Source organism: Condylura cristata, unplaced genomic scaffold (genome assembly GCF_000260355.1).
Source record: "Condylura cristata isolate star-nosed mole 26May11 unplaced genomic scaffold, ConCri1.0 scaffold00009, whole genome shotgun sequence".
Taxonomy (NCBI): domain Eukaryota; kingdom Metazoa; phylum Chordata; class Mammalia; order Eulipotyphla; family Talpidae; genus Condylura; species Condylura cristata.
The window spans coordinates 52,912,291-52,934,341 of NW_004567110.1; the positions used below are offsets into that span (position 1 = coordinate 52,912,291).

Genomic DNA, 22,051 nt, shown 5'->3' on the forward strand with positions numbered 1-22,051 from the left:
CCCGCTGCTCCCCTCAGCAATGTACTTCCTCAATCTGTCTGTTCTGCTCCCCGCTCTGTCTCTGGTGAATCCTGTCACCCTCCACATCTCTGGCCTGTACCCCAGTTCTGTACAAATAAATAAATAAATCTTTAAAAAAAAAAAGATTATGCAATGATAACTCTTAAATTCAAACCTTCACCCCAACTTCTTCCCTAAATTCTAAATTCACATATCCAGTTACCATCATTTGGGTCTAGTGAGCATCTCCAAATTAACTTACCTAAACTAGACTTGAATTTTCTACTTTGATCTGCTTTTCCCAGCATTGCTGATGTTCCAAGTAAACAAGCTAAAACCCTGATGTCTCCCACTATCTCAAATTCCATTCTAATCCATTAGCAAGTCCTGTGAACACTGCATGTGACCACTTCTTACTACCACAATCATTCAGCCACCATTAGATCTTAGATCAACTATTAGATCTGGTCAACTATGCTATCCCTCTATGTTACCACACTTGTCATCCTATCTATTTCTCATCAAGAGCAGTGTCTGATAAAATACACAATGTATCACATCATTCTCATGCTTGAAAGTCTTCAATCGCTTTCCATCACACTCACAGCAAAATTAAAATTCCTCACTATAGCTCACAATACCAAACTTGATCTAAGCCCCAATTACTCCTCTAATCAAAGTATAAGTCCATCTCCCTGGCCTCTCTGCTGCCCATCAAAATTAGCAACCACACTCACAAGCTACACTCACTTGCTCCAAATGTTCTCATGACTTCTCTTTACTTTATGCAGGTTTCCTGTTCAGTGTCACCTCCCAAGGAGGCTATTCTTTAACCAGCTAACCCATAATAACAATATTTCATATAGAAATATATTTCTATATTTCATAATCACCTTACATAGCTTTTTCCTCCATAATGCATATCACTTAATATTACGCCACACACACAGTTTGGTTAGTTGATTGGTTGTCTTCTCACTAGAATATTAGCTTCATGTTCACTGCTCTAGAACAGTTCTTTGGTACAGGGTGGACAGTAATAATAAGACATAAAATGTCACTAAATTAATAAAAACAAATAAATCAGAGAAATATCTGCCAACGAGACATATCCTAAAGAATAGTAAAAAGACCCCTAAATGAGCTTCAGGAATATCAAATACTAAAAGCCAAGTGTACTCAAGAAAAATAAAGTGGCAAAATGATCAATTTTATCAAGCCAAGTGAAAAAAGAAGGTATTGCCAAAAGGGATACAGTCTGCAAAGGGCGAAAAAGACTTAATTTAGTCATTTAGTCAACAGGGTCAAGATGTTACATGGGAACAAGGAAAATCTTTACTGAAAGGAACTCTGTTGTGTGGCATCAGATATAGGGAAGCCTGTATGAAATCCTAGATAAAATAAACCTCAGCATCCTTTGTTTTTACTGCATTCTCACTAAAGAACATCCAATTATAGTGTGGGGCTCCTATGTACACTGACAGGAGAGAGAAGTGATGACAGAAACTATAAATATTAGAAGTGCTGTAAAGTACCATGCGCCTTCACTGTCTTAATTCACCCTACTACAATCCTATGATGAATCCCAAAAAACCTAATCAACTTTGGATGTAGACAGACTACAGAGTTCCAAAGCTGGAAACAACCATGAAGTTTTGTCTAAGTAAAATAAGTACTTAACCTTGTGCTAGAACTCAACCTAGTGCTTACTCTCTACCAGCAATCCTACATGGTAAAGCACCCACTTACCCCTCAGTGACTGTGTTTCTTGAAGACAAGGGTAACATTCATCTTTATAGTCTCAGTATGTATCAAATACCAGGCAATATATCACTAGACATTTTATAAGTAAATGAAGGAATGAATCAAGAGGCTCACATGTTCAAAGATCTTCCTTTCTCAAAAACCCTACTTCTGCTTTACTCCAGTTTAATGAGTGATTGTAAGCACACCATTTTCACTAGAAAAATCTTTGCCTCCATACTGCAGTATTAAGCAACATAAGAGGAGTATCAACTGCAGGACTCACCTCTGTATAACAAAAGAAATGCTTCTAATTGCAACTATAAGATCACAATTTAAATTGACCTGTTTACTATAAATGTTCTCTCACCAAACAGCTATTCAAAAAGAAAGAAAGAAAAAAGATCCCAACAGCATCAAAAACCACAGAACCCTCTAAGGCAAAAATCAATCCATCTGTCCCTTTGTTCTCAGGCAGGAGACAAGGCCTGGGAAAGATAATCAGCACTTTGAGTCCACATTACTCTCCCATTTCCAACAGAGTTTAGACTTTTTGTTAAGTAAAATTAGATTTTCAATTATTTTAGAAAACACTGTATTTTATACTTTCCTTAAACCAGCCTTCCTAAAACCAGCTTGTGAGTTCCCAGGATCTTTCAGGACATCAAAAAAAGTCAAAGTTTTTTCATAATACTGCAAGATTTTCTTTTCTTTTCACCTTGTTGATTTTTACACTGATTGGGTCAACACAATCAAGGCAGGAACAGTAAGCTGGACTAACAATCATTATTAGCTTGTGGCCAAAATTAAGTACATTTAAGGATGGCTTTAACAAAGCAGTATGAGCTAATTTTTACTACCCTGATCCTTGAGTACACATTTTTAATGTTTCATGTGCAAGAAACTGCTGGTAAAGCATCCATGCCACACACACAGAGCACCAAGGCGAATACCAGAAATACACCGGTGTGTTATGAGTTGAATTGGTTGCTTCATGGACCACTTTTTATGTGAAAGAATGACTGAAAGATAAACTACGGTTATTCAGTTTGAGGTATGTGCCAGTAATTTTCTTGAAATTAACAAAGTGAGAGTATTTTAAATGAGTTGCAAGAAAAGTAACAATTTCCAATGTTAAAATATAAGTCTTCAAGCGAAATTCACAATTTCAAAAGCCTGTAATCACAATAATGAACTTCACAAATTTCAAGTCTTTAAGGACTTCTGTTAAAACAATGGTAATAAAAATCTTATTAGATTTTTAATATTGTACAAGCTAGAATGTATCCATATTTGGAATATTTTATAAATGTTAGTGTTACAAACTCATCATGCATGGTTAAAAGAGTCACTCAAAGTATAGATTTTAATTGACAATAGCTTCCAAATCCGCATTCTAAGTAACTTTTTTTTAAAAGATTTATTTATTTATGCATACAGAACTGGGGTAGAGACCAGAGGTGGAGGAGTCGTGAGAGACTTCACCAGAGACAGAGTAGGGAGCAGAACAGGCAGATCTATTGAAATACACTGCTGAGGGGAGCAGCAAGTGGGTCAGGAAAAGTCTGCCTTGCCATGTGGATCAACTCAGGGACCCGGGATCGAACTTGTGGCAGCTGTGGCTGGCCTACAGTGATGCACTTTAACCCACTGCACCACCAGGGAGGACCCCTCGAAGTAACTTCTATGAAAACTACCACTTCTTGCATTTTAGTATAATATTAAAAAGAAAATCCATACTTACCTAACTTAAAAGATATTAATAATCTTCATAATTTCAACCAAAACATATTACAACAGAATGAATTCTGCAGCAAATTCAGGATTGAACTGTCTTCTATTAAGCCAGACATTAGTAAAAATGAAAAAAGTTACTCCTCTTTACATTAATTTGAAAAATACTTATTCAAAATGTTACATTAGAGATGAGTTTATCATTTTTAAGTAAGCCAATAAATATTTTTTAAATTTCCAAATTTTAATTTCTGTAGTAAAGAGCCATAGGGAAAAAACCCTCAAGAACTGAAGTTCTCGTTTAAAATACTCTCATTTAAGAGGGTTATTTTAAATGCAAGATAGTTGTAAATAGGTGAGCATCTTCCTGTGGATGCTTGTATCATGTTTTGGGTGATCTGGATGCAAGTCCTCCTGCCTCTGTAGCAAGAAGATAAGTTTCTATGCTGATATCTTGTTTTGTTATCTAGAACCATACTGGAATCAAAATGTAAAAATACAACTATCAAAATGCATTCTGTCAGAACTAACACGGTCATAATTGTTATCTATTATTATTTTTAAAGATTTATTTATTTGTACATACAGAACTGGGGTACAGGCCAGAGGCGCAGGGGCGGTGAGAGGCTTCACCAGAGCCAGAGTGGGGAGCAGAACAGGCAGATTACGAAGTACACTGCTGAGGGGAGCAGCGGGCGGGTCAGGAGAGGTCTGCCATGCCATGTGGGTCATCACCTCTGGGGCAGGCAGGAATCGAACTCATGCGGAAGTGGCTTTAGCTTCTCAGTGCAGTGCTTTAACCCGCTGCGCCAACAGGGAGGGCCTGCTTTCAAATTTTTTAAAGCCAACAATATCCACTATCCTCAAAAGCAACCCCTCAGTCATTGATGTTCATCAGAGCACCTAATTCTTCACATTGCAGACTATGAGGCCTGGGCCTCTTGGTTTAGATAACATTTGAGTGATTTTATTATGAAGATACTAAGAACCAGATACTAATACCAGATCATAACTGACTATCCAGTGGTCTTCAAACCAGGATAAGGGAAACCCTAAAGAACTCTGAATAGTTCATAAGAGACAGGGATTAATTGAGGATTTTTTTCCAATTTCCTAATGGCTACATGAAGGCTCTACTAAAACTGACCAGCCTTCTGCTGTTTCTCTTTTTCTACCTTCCTTTAGTGAAATGGTAATTATGCAAACACAATTTCACACATTTGAATTGGGGAAGAAGTCAGTTTTTTTTTTAATTTAATAATTTTTCCAAAATTATTTTAGGGGACAAAAATGTTGGAACAAAAAGTAAGTTTGAACATTAGTGCTCTATCATTTCTAACTTTAGAACTACATGGTACAGGGCCCTCCCCGGTGGTGCAATACGTTAAAGCACAGCATGCTGAAGCTACCCATAGCCACTGTAGCATAACTTCAATCCCCGGCCAGCGAGATGACCCACAAGGTATGGCAGACCTCTCTTGCCCTCTGCTCCCTTCAGCAGTGTATTTCAGTCAATCTGCCTGTTCTGCTCCCCACTCTGTCTCTGGTGAATCCTCTCAACCTCCACACCTCTGACCTGTACCTCAGTTCTTGTATGCATGCATAAATAAGTAAATATTTCTAAAAAAGAACTACACTGTAAAACACAGTAGTCACCAGCTAATTATTCATAAATTGGCTAAATTTAAAATGTAGTTGCTCAATCACACCAGCCATTTATCATGAGCCTCACAACCACATGTGGCTACAAGCTACCAAAATGAACAGTAAAGGGGAAAAGTCCACAATCCAGCAATTCCATTATTCAAACCTATTATAAGCTTGATCAACATTTAATCAAAGAATCCTGATCAACTGTTTCACAAAGGAATGAATTTCTTGATAGTGGAAACTGTGGCTTTGCCTACAACTATTTCTATGACCCATTTGCCAGCAAGTGAGTGACAAAGCAATGAAAACTCAATTTTCAATATGGAATGTTCACTCTATAGCCCTTTTATCTGCTCTCCACCAATAAGATACATTTTAGTACTTCATACATTTTTTTAAAGTGAGTTGACATTCACATAAAAACAAACATTTCAACACAAGCAGCTCAGAGGCATCTAATAAATTCACAAAAATTTAGACTCTATAAGCAAAAGAGTTTGTACAGTTAATTTCTATAGAAGTATCCATGACTTAATTAACAGAGCAAAAGCTAGGGGAGATTGCCTAAGACACTGAATCCATTCTTCTCAGGCATGTGAGTCTACAAGCTAACCACCAGGGTTTCTAAGATCCATGTGTTAATGAAATACTCACAGGATGGCCTTCATATGCAGCCCTGAAGGTTACACCCTCAAATGGTATCATCAAGGGCTAGGGATGAAACTATCCAGATGCAATTTAAAAAAAAAAACCACCTGATGTAGAACTACACCTATAAGAAAATTATATGTGATGACAGTCTGCACCTTCTACAAGCCTTCTACAAGTAAAACACACCACATAAAATTTCTTAGGATTTAATGCCAGAAAAAGTAAACTCAACCTCTAAGGAAAAAGATTTCCTTTTTTCTGATGATGAGAATCTGGTCATAGTTTCCTTTGCACACTCACCAGGAAGCTTAGAATTCAATACTCCGCCCAGCAACGAAGTCCATAATTAGCACATTTCCTTACTCTTCCATTCTAGGTTCCAATTTCCTATTTCTATTTTACACACACAGAGAAACAAAGACAGACAGACACACATACACACATCCTTTCACTGGTGTCTCAAATCTTTTCTGAAATACAAAAAATAAGTACTATAACTTAGACTTTTATTCTATTTGATTACCCTCTCCCACCGATCACAACATTACAATATTCAGGAATAACAATATCAATCTCTGTATAGGACTAATTTATTATGACATGACATCTGACAGTGAATTAACATTTCTCTGCTTGTCATCAATGTCAAATGAAGCACAAGTATGTTCTGATCAAAAGAAACCCACACAATTATACACACTGACCTGAAAATCTAATAAGTACACCTTAGGACATCAATAAGCAAAACCCAGCTGTCATCCATGAGTACTTCAGAATTTTTTTTTTCTTCCAGGAATGTGGAGACTGAATTTAATATCAAATTTTGATAAATTTCTTTCAAAGAAAACTAATTTCATGAAATAGGATAATGTATGAAATCAATTAACATGCTTTATATGGAACATTTATAACTGGCTTTTTGGGAAAATAAATTTAAACAATTTTCTGAGTATCAATTATAATTTAAAATAAGTCACTCTGGGGCCCTCCCTGGTGGCACAGCATGCTAAAGCACAACACCAAGAAGCTAAAGCCACTTCAGCATGAGTTCGATCCCCAACCCGGAGTGCAGCAGACCTCTCCTGACCCGCCCACTGCTCCCCTCAACAGTGTACTTCATTGATCTGCCTGTTCTCCTCTCCCCTCTGTCTTTGGTGAATCTTCTCACTGCCCCTGCACCTCTGGCCTATACCCCAGTTCTGTATGCATAAATAAATGTATCTTAAAAAAAAAAAAATCACCCTGTTCACATAACTTAAAATAGTACATTGTTTAGCAACAATTGGCTGGTACACTGCAAAGATTTACTCCAACAGTAACAAAGTGAATTGTGTCAGCACTGCCATGTACGAATCACTATATGCTATCATAAGCCAGCTGGGCTAAGACACGGTGCACCCACGGTTTCCAGGCCATCTGAAAAAGGTGGCACAACAGATTAGCATGCAGCACTGCAAGCGAGCCAAAGCCACTTCAGTGTGAGTTCGATCCACAGTCTCAGAGGTGACCCACATGGCACAGCAGACCTCTCCTTACTCATCCACTGCTTACCTTTGCAGTGTACTTCGTCAGTTGATCTACCTGTTCTCTCCCCACTCTGTCTCTGGTGAATCCTCTCACCACCCCTGGACTTCTGGCCTGTGTGCCAGTCCTGTATAGCTATATAAATAAAATTTTTTTAAATATATATATGGTATGAATAAATAAATAAATCTTAAAAAAAAAAAAAAGGCCCTCCCTGGTGGCGCAGCGGGTTAAAGCACAGCACTGAGAAGATAAAGCCACTTCCGCATGAGTTCGATCCCCCGCCTGCCCACATGGGAGGTGACCCACATGGTGCGGCAGATCTCTCCTGACCTCCCCGCTGCTCCCCTCAGCAGTGTACTTCGTTGACCTGTCTGTTCTGCACCCCACTCTGTCTCTGGTGAATCCTCTCACCCTCCGCATCTCTGGCCTGTTCTCCAGTTCCATATGAATAAATAAATAAATCTTAAATATATATATATATATATATGGAAAATGTTCATTTAACAAAAAAAAAAACTTGGAGAACAGTACTTCCTGACAAATTTTTGTACACTGATAAGTAAGTTCAGAAAGGTCTTTCTACTCTGATCCTTGAATTAAATAAAAGTATGTAATACAGATCCTAACTGCAACGCTCTATAGTGGATTTCCATAATAAAAAGGGAGCGTTTTACTTTACACACAAATTTTATGCATAGTTGAGTAAAGTAATATACCTAGACATTAAATGTATTCGGAAACATGTATCTGATGAATATGGGTAATAACAGATTTTCTATTTTATTCAACCTCATTTTAATCAACATTTCTATAAAAAGGGACAAAACATATATATGTATGTAAGGGACAAACTAGAATGATAAAGTTTGAAGTTAAGCAAAAGGGCCATTTCTCTTAACTACAGAAATTGAAACATACACATAACTGCACATTCCTAAAGAAGAAAATCCTGGGCTTCCAGCTCCATTATAGCAAGAGTCTCTTCTAGCTCTAAAATTCTATAACCTTAATAATAAATTCTTTTTTTTTTAAGATTTATTTATTTATTTATGCATACAGAGCTGGGGTACAGGCCAGAGGTGCAGGGGCGGTGAGAGGATTCACCAGAGGCATAGTGGGGAGCAGAGCAGGCAGGTTAACGAAAGACACTGCTGAGGGGAGCAGTGGGCAGGTCGGGAGAGGTCTGCCACGCCATGTGGGTCACCTCCAGGGCGGGGATCGAACTCATGCAGAAGTGGCTTTCGACCCTTAATGCTGTGTTTTAACCCACTGCGCCACCAGGGAGGGCCCTTAATAAGTAAATTCTTAAAAGTGGCAATAGCGTTAAAGGTTAGCAAAAAATTGTCTCCAAAATTACAAACCTCACATACTCAAAATATGAATCACACTCTTTGGCAATATTTTAAAATTTTGCTACTAAATGAAACTGCAACAATCCTATCTGTTTTATTTTGTGACTATTACACTTTAAAACAAATGAAGTTACTTCTCAAAGAAAAAGCAGATTAGCATGATTAGCATAAAGAAACTTTAGTGGCAAAGCCCTCACAAGCAAACCAGCTCAAAACTGCCTTCAGTGCTACTCCACAGGAACCTATTTACCAACAAAGCTGGCGTACCATCTCAAGGTCTGTGAGAGCACTATAAAATACACAGGAAGGTGTCAGTAAAAACAGTGGGGCAAAGTGAGTCACTGAATTTGTGGTTAACAGCTGTAAGGTTAAATTTATATTTAACAAAGTAAAGACTAAATATATTTAGATGTATATATAATTTTTGGGTTAACCTCTTGGATGCTGGAGGCACTAAGAGCAAGTCTCCCAAAGCAATACAAAATAAGAAGCTGACTTACCTGATGCCAACTGAAGCTCCTGAAAACTAGTTGATGTGAACTTGGTTAAAATGGTAAGAAATTAAATACTGGAAAATAAATTGATATTTTGTAGATAATTCCATTTCTCAGAGATTCAATTAAAAGGAAATACAGGAGTAGCACTGTAATCTTTGCTCCTCCTAATAAAAATACTATGAATTTCTTTTGGTTTTTTCCTGGAGATTTTGATTAATTTTTCAAGCACTGATACAAAATACTGTTTTACAAATAAGCTGGTTTTTTTTCCCTTTAAGGGGGTTGGGATTTCAATAATTCATTTAAACAATTATATTAATCAAGTTATCATAAAATACTCCAACATTTGTTAGAGTCTTATTATCACATGCCACACATACACTGTGCAAAAAATACTTTATAGCCTTTATCTCATTTAGTTCTATAAAATCTATACAACTGGTATAATTACTTTTTAAGATTTATTTTTATTTAATTATGCATAGAAGTACTGGGGTGCAGAGGGTGAGAAGATTTACCAGCAACAGAGCTGGGAGCGGAGCAAGTCTATCTACTGAAGTACACTGCTTAGGGGAGCAGCAGGCAGGACACGAGAGGTCTACTGCACCATGTGGATTAAATGCTCGCTTGCCAGAATCAAACTCATGCTACAGTTGCTGGTTATAGCTTGACAGTACCAAGATTTTAAACCCTATGCCACCAGGAGGCCCACAATTATTGATGTTGACCTTAGGAAATTAAGGTTTAAGGAAGCAATTTTTTGATTAGCCAAAAATTTCAGAATCAAATACAAATGAAGCTCTAAGGTTTCTGAAATTTGTTTTCTTCATGACTCTGTGCTCCTGTCTCCCCAGAAACCTCTCTGCCAAAAGTAAGGGCGGAACCCCAAGACAACGGTATCCACTAGACACACTGAAAAGGTATGAGATATCTAAAGTGATGAGAGGCATTTTAACCCCTTAATGGCACAAAGGGTTAAATCTCAGCACTATGAAGCTATCTACAGCCACTGTAGCACTAGTTCAAGCCCAGCCAGGGACTGACCCACATGGCACAGCAGACCTCTCCTGTCTCACCCATTGTTCTCTTCAGCAGTGTACTTCAGTACTTCTGCCTGTTCTTCTCCCTACTCTGTCTCTGATGAATCCTCTCAAACCCCTACACTTCTGGCCTGTGCCCTAGCTCTTGTATGCATAAATAAATCTTTACTAAAAAAAAAAAAATGACAAGAGAAACATTAAATTAAGCTAATAAACTGCCACACCTCTTCCCATTAATTTATTCCTGGAATGAAATTTATGTTTAATATGAATTATTTTTCTAGTATCTAACATAGAACAGAAATGAAAAAATTCTCCCCGCAATCTTCAACAGCGAAATTTATTAAAACTGATCAGATGGTTCCAATTTGCTCTATGAATAATTAGCCTCTTACCATTGACTTTTTCCCACTAGTCACGAGCAGTACTCTAGCTTAGAGACAATTTTTATTTGTAAACATTGGCTTTTAACTTTCTTGCAAGAAACTACCACTGTGAGCCTGAAGTTGGGTTCTAAGTACCGACCTCTTCCAAAATTCAACTCTGTAATATTCCTTCCTTAAGCTAAGTCTTCTACAATTGTTTCAAAGTAAGGACAGCACCTGGTTGAATCTCAAGTCAAGTTATAAAAGACACTAAACATGGAGCCTCTTAACCTCCCCATTGGGTAACTGCAATTTAAGTAAAAAAAGAAAGTATTTATAGGAACAGCTGATAAAAATGAAATATTATTTAACTCCTAACTAAATAATCAAACTTTTTCCTTAGAATGTTCTTACCATTTATCACCATCAATAAAAGGTATGCCTCCATGCATTTAAATGGCTCTCTGAAAATATCTTCCCAATTTTAAAGTAGCTAGAAATGGAGTTAGCCTATTAACAGGCCCACCTGAAGCAATATAAGCACATCCCACTTGGTTATTGCCCAGTTTCATTTTGGTCCAAGGTTACTTACATGTTATCTGCAGCTTTACAGCTGAATGAAGGATGTCATTAAAATGTCAGGATTAAGGTAACTTCTTCGCTAGTTTCCACTATGTGTTTCTTCCACATTGCTTTAAGTTTGTCAATCTCTTCACACTGACTGACATTTTTGAGGTGTTTTTAACAGTAAAAACAAACACATTATAATTTTTGACGAATCCCACGATTTTATAAGATTCTTTTGTAAATTAAAAAAGAATAGTCAGGTTATACTACTCCATTAAGAAGTGTGATCTAAGAACTGAACTTTCATTTCATATATCTCTGTATTTAATAAGAACTTGAAGTCATCACACAGCCCACTCATTAAACAGTACATTCAGAAATACAACTTTGAAAGAACAGTTTCAGAAGGATGATTTAAAAGTCCCCACCTATTCACTGGAAGGGAATTTACTCTGAAGCTCCAGGCACTCTAAGCTGAGGTAGAGACAGGAACTTCCCACCCAGCAAAAGACTACAGTGGGAGGATTCTTGTGCTAATGCTACATACCATCTAGCCAATTCCAAAAGACACAAGAAAGAGCCTCCATGGTAGTATTTGATTTGAGAAACAAGGCTTTCCATATCACTTGCAGCTCCTCAATATCCTCTCTTTATACCACTGGCCAAAGCAAACAAACCAAAAAAGCTCGCAAGATCAATACCTTGCCTGCAGTTTAAAACAACTATATTTGTGCTCACAAAGCAAACTCTTAAGAATTCTCCTAAAATCTGTGAACAGAATTATTTGGTACTGAACACAGACATTAGTAGGAGGATGAACAGGCCCAGTGCAGTATAAAGCATCCAGAAATACTGCGCTTTTCAGGAAGGCACATCAACATGGCAGCATGTTTCCTTTAAAGAACCGTGATGATTTTGATTCTGTCACTGAAATAAGCCATAAGAAAATAGTCTCCAGCTATATACTAAGCCATCACTCTCATCACCCAATTCAAAACAGGAAAAAAATGCAAGCTGTATGTGAGTGCCTCTGTGGCTATGTTGACATTTTTAAATGGTGCCAATTTCTTGGAATTTTGCCAGCTTCCTTTAACTTCATCACCACCTACTATTGCTACTATGTCCCAGTCCCCAAAAGTTTTTGTCCATATTTCTTTACGCTCAATGAAGAAAAACAAGATCATCATCATCTACTGAAAAAGCAAAAGTTTGCTACTGACCTCCTTCACTGATAAAAGAACTATACTATGTAGCAAAGCAAGGATGAGGACCATCTTCCTACAGTCACTAAGAGACAGTCTTGGAACATTAACAGTATAGCTACAGAGACTAGCATTAAGATGGTAAGATTAAAGTAACTCTCTAAGTCAGGCCTAGCAAAGTTCTCCTAGTTGCCCCTTAAACCACTTCCCAATTCTCTTTCCCTGGCCAACCACTGTTTTGCAGTGCCAGAAAACACTTTTCCTGAATGACTGTGAAAAAGCAGCAGAGAATAAAAAGGTAAAAGGTAAATGGGCTTGGGATGCATAATAGTTAAAATGCAGACCTTCTCCCTTTATTCTGAGGAACCAGCTTCATAAAGAAACAAAAATAATTGACAGAGAAGCAAAGTGGGGGGAGGGGGTCCAGGAAAGAATAATTACCAAAGGAGGTATCCAAAAACCAATTAAAAATTAAAATCTTGAGGCCCTCCCTGGTGGCGCAGTGGTTAAAGCACAGCACTGAGAAACTAAAGCCGCTTCCGCATGAGTTCGATTCCCGCCTGCCCCGGAGGTGACCACATGGCACGGCAGACCTCTCCTGACCCGCCCACTGCTCCCCTCAGCAGTGTACTTCGTCGATCTGCCTGTTCTGCTCCCCACTCTGTCTCTGGTGAAGCCTCTCACCACCCCTGAGCCTCTGGCCTGCACCTCAGTTCTGTATGTACAAATAAATAAAAAAATCTTTAAAAAAAAAAATTAAAAACTTGAAAACAGCTATGATCCACCTTTCAGAAAACTGATTATTTTTTCCTATAAGAGAGAAGAAACACATTGTCTTCTTTAAACAAATGAAATTTACTTCAATTTCCTTTCACGAACAAATAGTCATATTTAACACACAAAAACATACCCATACCTCCAACATTGTATATTCTACTGATCCTAAATGCTACTACTTTTGGCCTCTGTTCTTGTACAGGGTAAAGTTTCAGCGCTATCAAATGATCTCTAGCCACTGCAGCATGAGTTCAGTCCTTTGGCCAGGGAGCTGACCATATGGCACAGCACACTCACCCACTGCTCCCCTCAGCAGTGTATTTCAATAGATCTGTCTATATTCTGCTTTCTCTCTGGTGAATCCTCTCACCATTCACACCTCTGTACTACACCCAGTTCTTGTGTGTGTAAATAAATAAAAATAAATCTTTTTTTAATGCCACTATTTTCCCATGGGTTTTTAAAGAATGTTTAAAAATAACATTCATAATACATAATGGAAGACAGAGAACTGGAAAATTGCACTACTTATTCTTCTAGTCCTCTTTTATTTTTAATTTAGGGAGAAGTTGGGGCACAGAGAAATTATCACTCATCTCTTTGATTTTAGTGTTCTTTTAAAAACTTTTTCTGTTTTGGGCCCTCCCAGTGGCACAATGGGTTAGGACACAGCACTGCAAGCTAGCCGCAGCCACATCAGTGCGAGTTCAATCCCGGGCCCCGGAAGGGACCACATGGCGTGGCAGACCTCTCCTGTCTAGCCCACTGCCCCCCTCAGCAGTGTACTTCATCAATCTGCCTGTTCTGCTCCCCACTGTCTCTGGTGAATCCTCTTACCACCCCTGCACCTCTAGCTTGTACCCCAGTTCTGTATTAATAAATAAATCTTTTTAAAAATTTTTTTTCAGTTTCTGGCCCTCCCAGGTGGCGCAGCGGGTTAAAGCACTGCACTTAAGAAGCTTAAGTCACTTCCGCATGAGTTCGATCCCCGCCTGCCCCGGAGGTGAACACATGGCGCGGCAGACCTCTCCTGACCCACCCGCTGCTCCCCTCAGCAGTGTACTTCGTCGATCTGCCTGTTCTGCTCCCCGCTCTGTCTCTGGTGAATCCTCTCACCCTCCGCATCTATGGTCTGTACCCCAGTTCTATATGAATAAATAAATAAATCTTTAAAAAAAATTTTTTTTTCAGTTTCTGTTCTCCTTCCCTATGACTATAATTTAAGTACCAAACAGATTAATGAGGCAGAAGTGAATAGAAAATATACTTATTCTAAGGATACTGTGTTGCAGATCCTATAAATTCCACCAAAATTTATGCATTTGAGAACATAATCCATGAACTGAGACACCTGGGTAGATGTGTGCATTGTAAGTTATTCAGAAATGCAACAATTTGCCTATAACTTAAAGGACAATCCACCTAGCCAGTCTTTCTTAGATAAGCTTTGCAAATGAACTGAATAACACGCTGTGCTTTCCTTCTATGCGGTTCTCATCCACATGTTCACTGCACTGGTAACAGTTCCAGTCCCTAGAACAGTCCAGCTCACCTGAAGGACTGCAGAGCACTGGGTGGTGGTACTGTCTCGGCATAACCAAGAGGATCCCTCCAGACAGACTTCACAGTTTTACCCTACACACCAAGGCCTCTAAGCTCCAATAATGAGAATTCTTTCCAATAATGAGTAAACCTTTCACACATTCTCCTTTCAGTGCAAACTGACTGGCCCTTCGCATCTCAGGAAAAAACATTACTTCCACCCAGTATACCCTCCCAGACCCCTGCCTCACACACACTGAGAGTGGACGAGGTGTTGTTTCCAAACCACACACAATGTTTATCTCCATGGTACACTTTCCATAGCACATCCATGCCTCACCCACTCATACTACCCCCTCCTCACATGATCTTTCTCTCTTTCCCAGTGGGAAGCATATAAGGAGCCTTGATACTTGCTAACTGTTCCCTGAACGAAGGAAATGAAGTCAAACTACTCTAACAATAGCCAACACTGACATAAATATTTTAAATTATTTTGAAAACTTTGCAATGGGCAAATATGAATCTTTACCTAATGCTAATTAGCATTTTGAGTTCCCAGTATGTGTCCAACACCAGTCCTGTGCTGGGTACTTAACAGACGTTATTGCTAATCTCACTATGCCTCTAACCAGGAAGATGTATCAACCCTCATTTTAGAGATAATGCAATGATGTCCCTGAAGTAAAGAAACCTACCCAGGTCACAGGGTCAGTAATCAGTTGGTGTTGTTACCAAACACAGCAGACCCCAAAGTCTGCACTCTTCCCTTCATAATGGCAGTGCTAAAAAGGTAGGGCAGAGGAGTGCTGGAGCCTGTGAAGTCAGAACTATTTTTATGACAGTGAGACATTTTATGCCTCTGTCTCAGTTTCTCCAAATATACATGGATTTTTCCAAAGGTTTATGACTTGTATACAGATAGAATGCTGACACTTGAGAAAATATAAAACTATGTCACTAGTTTTGTTTGGGAAAAGTTATTTTTCATTTAAAAATATCATTTATATTAACCGGTAATAGATTTTTTTTCCTTTTTTTAATACCTGCTTGGAGTCCATTAAAAAATAACAACACTAACAAGTAAATATTTCCAACTATCCAATTTAAATTTCTAGGATGATAAATATCAACACACAATATCCATATAAACAAAGGATCTTCAGAGTTTTCAACAATTTCTTAAGAGTATAAAGGAGATCTGAGATGAAGACATTCAGGAGACACTCCATTAATAAACAACTGAAAAGAAATGTAAACCTGGATTTATTTTTCCCCTGTAATTTTATCAGGTAATCAGAATAGCTTCCCTTAAAGGATATATCCACACACCAAAATGAACATTATAATGCCTCAAGCTCTTAGCATTCTAATATTTTCCCTTATTGACTTGTCAATGTAAAGTTAAATTTATATGTAAACATATTAGATAGTTTAGAAAATACCTGCTTGGAATCCACGAAACACTTGAAAAGCACTGATTCCATTTTTCAAAAGTAAAAAATTAAAGGTAAGTCAATAAGCATAACTGAATATGGTAATTCTGCAAATCACATTAATATTACAACCTAATATGGCAGTTTCCCTCCCACCCAGCATGATTTTGAACAACTAGTCTATCATATATGAAATTTAAAATAATTTTAGTAGTTTTAAAACAAAATAATAAGATGGATATGTTTGCTAGAGTAGAACAAGACTGATTCACAAGAAAAGAGGGATTTTTAGAATTATCTGACAGTTTGAATTACCCGTATCCCATCTTTACCACAGCTGGCAATACTGGGCTAAAAAGGGGGTAGGAATATTTGCACAAAACAAACTTAGTGTTTCATCATGAAGGCTGTATTTCATAATAATACTTCATCTGTTCCTTATAAACAAAAGTAATTTTATAGTGTATTTATACATGCAATGACATAATTATACAGGACAGTTTGCATTACAGGAGATCAGAAATTAAAACCTAGCAAATGAGTATACACCCTGGTCTGGATGTTACACTAAGCACTTGGTATCTGTTATGACTCTCAATATCAACCTTGGGATGGCTGCTATTTTTCCTGTTTTCTAAGGTTCAGAGATGTTCTGTAAATTGCAGAAGGTCACTAACCTAACAAATAATAGATCAGGGATTCAAACACATTAATGACTTCGACTTCCCAAGATTTTATATCTTCCTAGTATTATGTTCAAAATTGAGTGATTCAAAATCTGAAGATATAAAGTTAAACAGAAATAAGAAAGCAAATACCAGAGTACAGTTTTAAAATAGGGTGTACTTAGAGTGCAACTACATCAAATGCACTATTTAAAACCCCTCTAGCAGTCCCAACTGTCTGTACCCGCTCACTGGAGAAGCAGTGAAACGCACATGCATCCCCGGCGCCTGGCGAGAGCACAGCACACATGGAGCCCTCCAGTGTTCAGTGACACAAACACCACAATCATATACGTCCTCTCTAAAATGCTGGCTGAGATAGTTGTACTCTAAAAGTAAGGGGACCAAGGGAGCCCAAAAATTCTCAGCCAGGGATCAGATTAAAATCATGGGGGTGTCTCTTTCAGACTGCAGCTGCCCTCCAGGGACCAGGGAAGATGCTGGGGCAAGGGATTTTTAAGGACTACTGCGCTGAGGAGATACCAGATTTATAAGAAATGTCCATGGAGCAAGAAAATAATAATTCCTGGAAATGAAATCACATTCATTTCTGTCCTAGAAGTCACAAAGGAGGGCCAGCCTCAGGGGAAAGCATTTTGTCTTGAAGTTTGTATAAAGGAAAACAAATTAGCTAGGCTTGATCTTCCCATTCACTCCTTTGTCCCTGTTTTTCCCCAGGCCCTCTGCTCCCAGAGCTTGTCAGACTGCCCTTTCACCTCCCCTTGCACAATGTCCAGTAACCACATATCCCAGAGCCCTTTCCTATGGGCTGCAGGTCAGGCTTCCAGATGAGACAGAAGCAGCGCCCTCCCGGGCAGCCCAGGTCCTCAAGAGGCATTCCTGACTTCCAATTCCTCAGTCCCACCAAGGCTGGAGCATCTGAGTCTCTGTTCTAAATTTCTCTCCACCTCTTAGGGCCACAAAGACTTTGTTTCCTGAACAATTCCTTTTACTTTCATATTGCTTCCATCCCTTCTGTTGCTGGTCCCTGACCCTTAGTACCAAATGTCCTCACAGGCCTGGACCAAAAACTCATCAAATCATCTTCTTGCTCTCCAGTCAGTCATCCTCAGACTGTCTAATCAATATCACTGGCACCCCACTGAAGTTTAAATTCCATAGAACAGAATATAAGACCTCTACCATCTGGCCCTACCTTGTAGCAGGCTCAACTGCCGGCGCCCCAATTTAAAGAACCAGCCTCCAACCTAAACCACTATCCTTGGTTCACTTTCCCTGACTTAAATCCTAGAGACATTCCGGCCCTCCCTGGTGGCGCAGCGGGTTAAAGCACCGCACTGAGAAGCTTAAGCCACTTAAGCATGAGTTCGATCCCGCCTGCCCCAGGAGGAGTCCACATGGCGTGGCAGACCTCTCCTGACCCACCTGCTGCTCCCCTCAGCAGTGTACTTCGTCGATCTGCCTGTTCTGCTCCCCACTCTGTCTCTGGTGAATCCTCTCACCCTCCGCATCTCTGGCCTGTACCCCAGTTCTATATGAATAAATAAATCTTTAAAAAAAAAAAAATCCTAGAGACCTTCCAAGCACTCTCACCCACAGATATTTCTTCTATGGACACCTGTCACATAATCATACATGGTCTTTTACTCTGCTTTGTTTTTTAATAAACATATTAGTCATGTCTTCCCAAATTGATTCTAAATTTATTAAGAACAAGCACTGTATCTTCCAGCTCTAAAATCCCATACCATAGCAGCCAAACGCAGAATTGCAATTATAGAAAATCAATACATATATTTACCAGGATTCCAAATAATCAGCACATGTAGATATCTTTTCTAGACCTACCTAAAGCATACAAGACTTTTAACAGAAACATATCTCTGTGAATAGCAGAGCTTAAAACTTAAATCTGCTTGCTTACAAACTCTGTGGGATAACAACAATGCTAGCTAATGGAAAGACCCCTGCCTGAGTGCTGGGTACCTAAAACTCTAAAAGAGGCCAAATACTTTCTGTGGACTATCATTTACTGTGATTATCTTCAATTTGCAATTCAGGTTCACACTAACATTCAACAGTTGGTGAAATAAATACTATGGAACACATTCTACAGCTTCCCATGGGGGTGGAGGGGGGACTACAATTTCCAAAAATACAAACACACAAAACTTTGCCAGAAACCAAGTTACTGTGTATTTTCAAAACACAGAGATAAAAAGAAAGAAAAGGGAAGGGGGGAATGTTGGTTCTGAGCCCAATGTCTATCTCCCTGCGGCAGTAAAGGCCTGCTCTTAGTCCAATGTGCATCCTAAGCATCCAGCATAATTCCCAGGACAGGAAGATCCAAGACGTTTTGAGAAAGTGAATGAAATTCTTAAACTTCAAATAAGTGAAAGGCTACATATAGGAAAAGAGATTCTGGGGCAGCTTACAAGGCAAAAATTATGAAACTACTAATGGAAAGATTTCTGCGACGTTCAAAGGAAAATTCTGTTAGAGCTGTTCACCATGTTGTACTTCACACTGCAAGGCAGGCAGGATCCCAGTCCCCTTACCTGAGGCACAGGCACTTTCTGCGGGGTGTTCTGGGGTGATGGGTGGAGCTGTGCCCAAGGCTGGTGATGCGGGTGTGGGGGTGAAGACTGGTGGTGCAAGCCCGGGTGGGGCTGCATCGGAGGGCAGGTTGGCAACTGCTGAAAAGATGGCTGCTGACCAGGATGCTGCTGGCCAGGTAGCAGTCGATCCTGGATTGCCTGTGGATCTGCAAGGCCAACACCAGGACAACCATTTGGTCTCATGTGCCCGGCCAACTCCCTCGGTGCTGAGGACATGCCCATAAACGGACGAGACTGCTGCATGTTTCTGGGGCCCATATTCCTCTGTCCAATTCCCATGGCACCAGGGGTCTGGTGAGATGGCTGAGGGTGGGGCATATTTGGATAACTGCCAACTTCCATTGGTATCCCAGCACTTCCAGGCCTGACTTGCGGAGGAGGAGTACCTGCTGGATTACTCATTGCTTTCATGGGTGACATGGGAGGAGGAGAGGCATAAGTTCCCTGAGGCTGTGAAGGATGCATAGTTTGTGTGTTCATTTGGTTAAGTGAGCCACTGGGGTGGATGGGCTGCTGGTGCATTAGTCCTTGACCACTGTTTGATGGGAATCCTACAGCATTGGGGTATCTTGGTACGGACTGATTCATTGGAGTATTATTTGTAAGGCCTAAATTTTGATTCATCCCTGTATTGTTAACTAATCCCTGATTTAGGTTACTGTAAGGATATCGAGAATACTGCCCTGAGTTGTTTATAGTAGGTGAGGGGACTGTCTGGCTCCGAGAACTAAAGTTAAGGGTTTGTGGCCTAACAGCCCCTTGTTGAGGAGGATTAGGGGAGAATCTGGGACTGTGGGCAACTGATTCTCCATGGAGAGCAGTAGGGGGGTGGTGGTGGAACTGCTGCACCGAGTGACGTAAGGAAGGTGCCATGCTGGGACTCTGCTGGGGCACATGGGACAAGTGGCCAGGTCCTGAGGTGGCAATAAAAGGATTTCCCTGATTGAGGCCCTCTTGACCTTGGGAAAACTGGCTCATCCTCTGCTGTGGCTGACCATGCTGCTGCATGGAAAAATCCCCACGTGCCATGTAGCTGCCCATCTGCTGCATGTGCTGAGGGTGGCCCTGTGTGGGTGGCCCCGACGGTGCAGGCTGGGCCTGCTGTGGTTGCTGTGGCTGCTGCTGGTAGGGGGCTCGTATCTGGTCTGGTACCTGAACAGCCCGGGGGCCCCACATGGAGCCACTGTCCACAAAAGATTGCCCATGCCTTTCATTCTGCATGCCAGGGTAGACGCCCATCTGACCGCCGCCACTGCCACCATGAGGGACCTGAGGAACGGGAGGGGTGTGGTACTGCGAGTGAGGAGACGCCAGTCCGTTCCCAGGGGCATTACTCATCATTCTGTTCGGCTGATCCATCAGATGCATCTTTTGTTCATACTGATTATAGTGATCAAAATGGGTCAACTTTGTTTGATTTTGATTAGTGGAGGGATGGTGCAGGGATGGCTGTAAAGAGGCAAAGCCTTGGTCTATCGGCATTTGCTGACCCATGGGATTCACTGGATTTTCAGGGTAACCACATTCTCCGAGGCCTTCCAGGCCTTCGCTGAAAATATTCCCATCCTCGCCAAAAAGACTCATCATTCCTGGATCTGCCATCTTCTTCCAACACACGGCTCCTCCAAACTACAGCTCAGGAGCTTGTCTGTGCTTCACTTCACTGAGGTGTTTGTCCTCAAAGCCTATAATCCTTAACTAATCTTCTTCATGTCATTCCATATTTCTTTAATTCTCTTGGACCCTGCAGTGTCAGGCAAAGTCTGGATATAGGTCCTAGAAGGGAGTGGGAGGTAGGGAGGAGAAAGGAAGAAAACAAAGAATTAGGAACAAATGATAAAAACGGCCAGTATTTCACACATTCAAATTTGGTTTCCATCAACAATACTAATCTAGCCCCCTTGCTGAGCTGTATTTTATAAATCCAGTTCACTTTAAGAGAAACTCATTAGCTTCTACCAGAAGCATTATTATGATCGGTTACTTAGAAAGCAAGCAAAACACTAACCTTAACCTTAAATTAATCCATTCACTACACTTCCTAGCATTCCATTCTTGGATGGAACAGAACAAAAGAACACAACATGAAGCAGCAGCAGCTGCCACAGCAGGCTAGCAGATGTATGAATATAGGCAAGCGGCCCATCTGCTGAACTAAAGCCCTGGAAATGCTCCGGTTACCAGCAGCCCGCCCTTAACCTTATTCCCCTGAGCAGTGTAATCAGATGAGCAGCCACAGCACCAAGGGCTGTGAAAAGCTCAACTTAGTTAAATTGACTAGAGGATTATACAAATACCAAAATCAGTCATTTTGTATAAATTAGATATTTACAGCCCACATACAACTCTGTAGCAGCAACAGAGGCGTCGAACAAAAAGGTATCCCTCACAGCACTGGAAAGCTGACTTTCAAACAGTACAGCAAATTCTTAATTTTATTATGTTTAATGGCAGGAATAGACAAGATCCAGGAAGAGACAAGAAGGGGAAAAAGCATTTATTCTCGAAGAGGAACGAGCTCACTCACGGCTCTGGGCCCACTGTTGCCAGTCTGCAGCGCCAGCAAAGGAAGTCCAAACCCGGGCCCATTATAAATCGAAGGCATTGGGCTTAGTGGTAGCCTAGGGGCCCATGCAACGTATTAGAGAAACTCTTGCTGGCTGG

The 22,051-nt window shown here is 40.1% G+C and overlaps 1 protein-coding gene across 1 annotated transcript in view; it reads right to left on the reverse strand.

The window, feature by feature from the left end:
- The window catches only part of CHD7 (chromodomain helicase DNA binding protein 7), a 127,113-nt gene extending 105,949 nt beyond the window's left edge, over positions 1-21,164 (reverse strand). The window contains exon 1 of the mRNA XM_004679850.2: positions 19,328-21,164. Within this exon, the coding sequence (XP_004679907.1) occupies positions 19,328-20,989 (1,662 nt within the window). The 5' untranslated portion in view covers positions 20,990-21,164. The remainder of the gene's footprint in view (positions 1-19,327) is intronic.
- Positions 21,165-22,051: the final 887 nt, after the last annotated feature.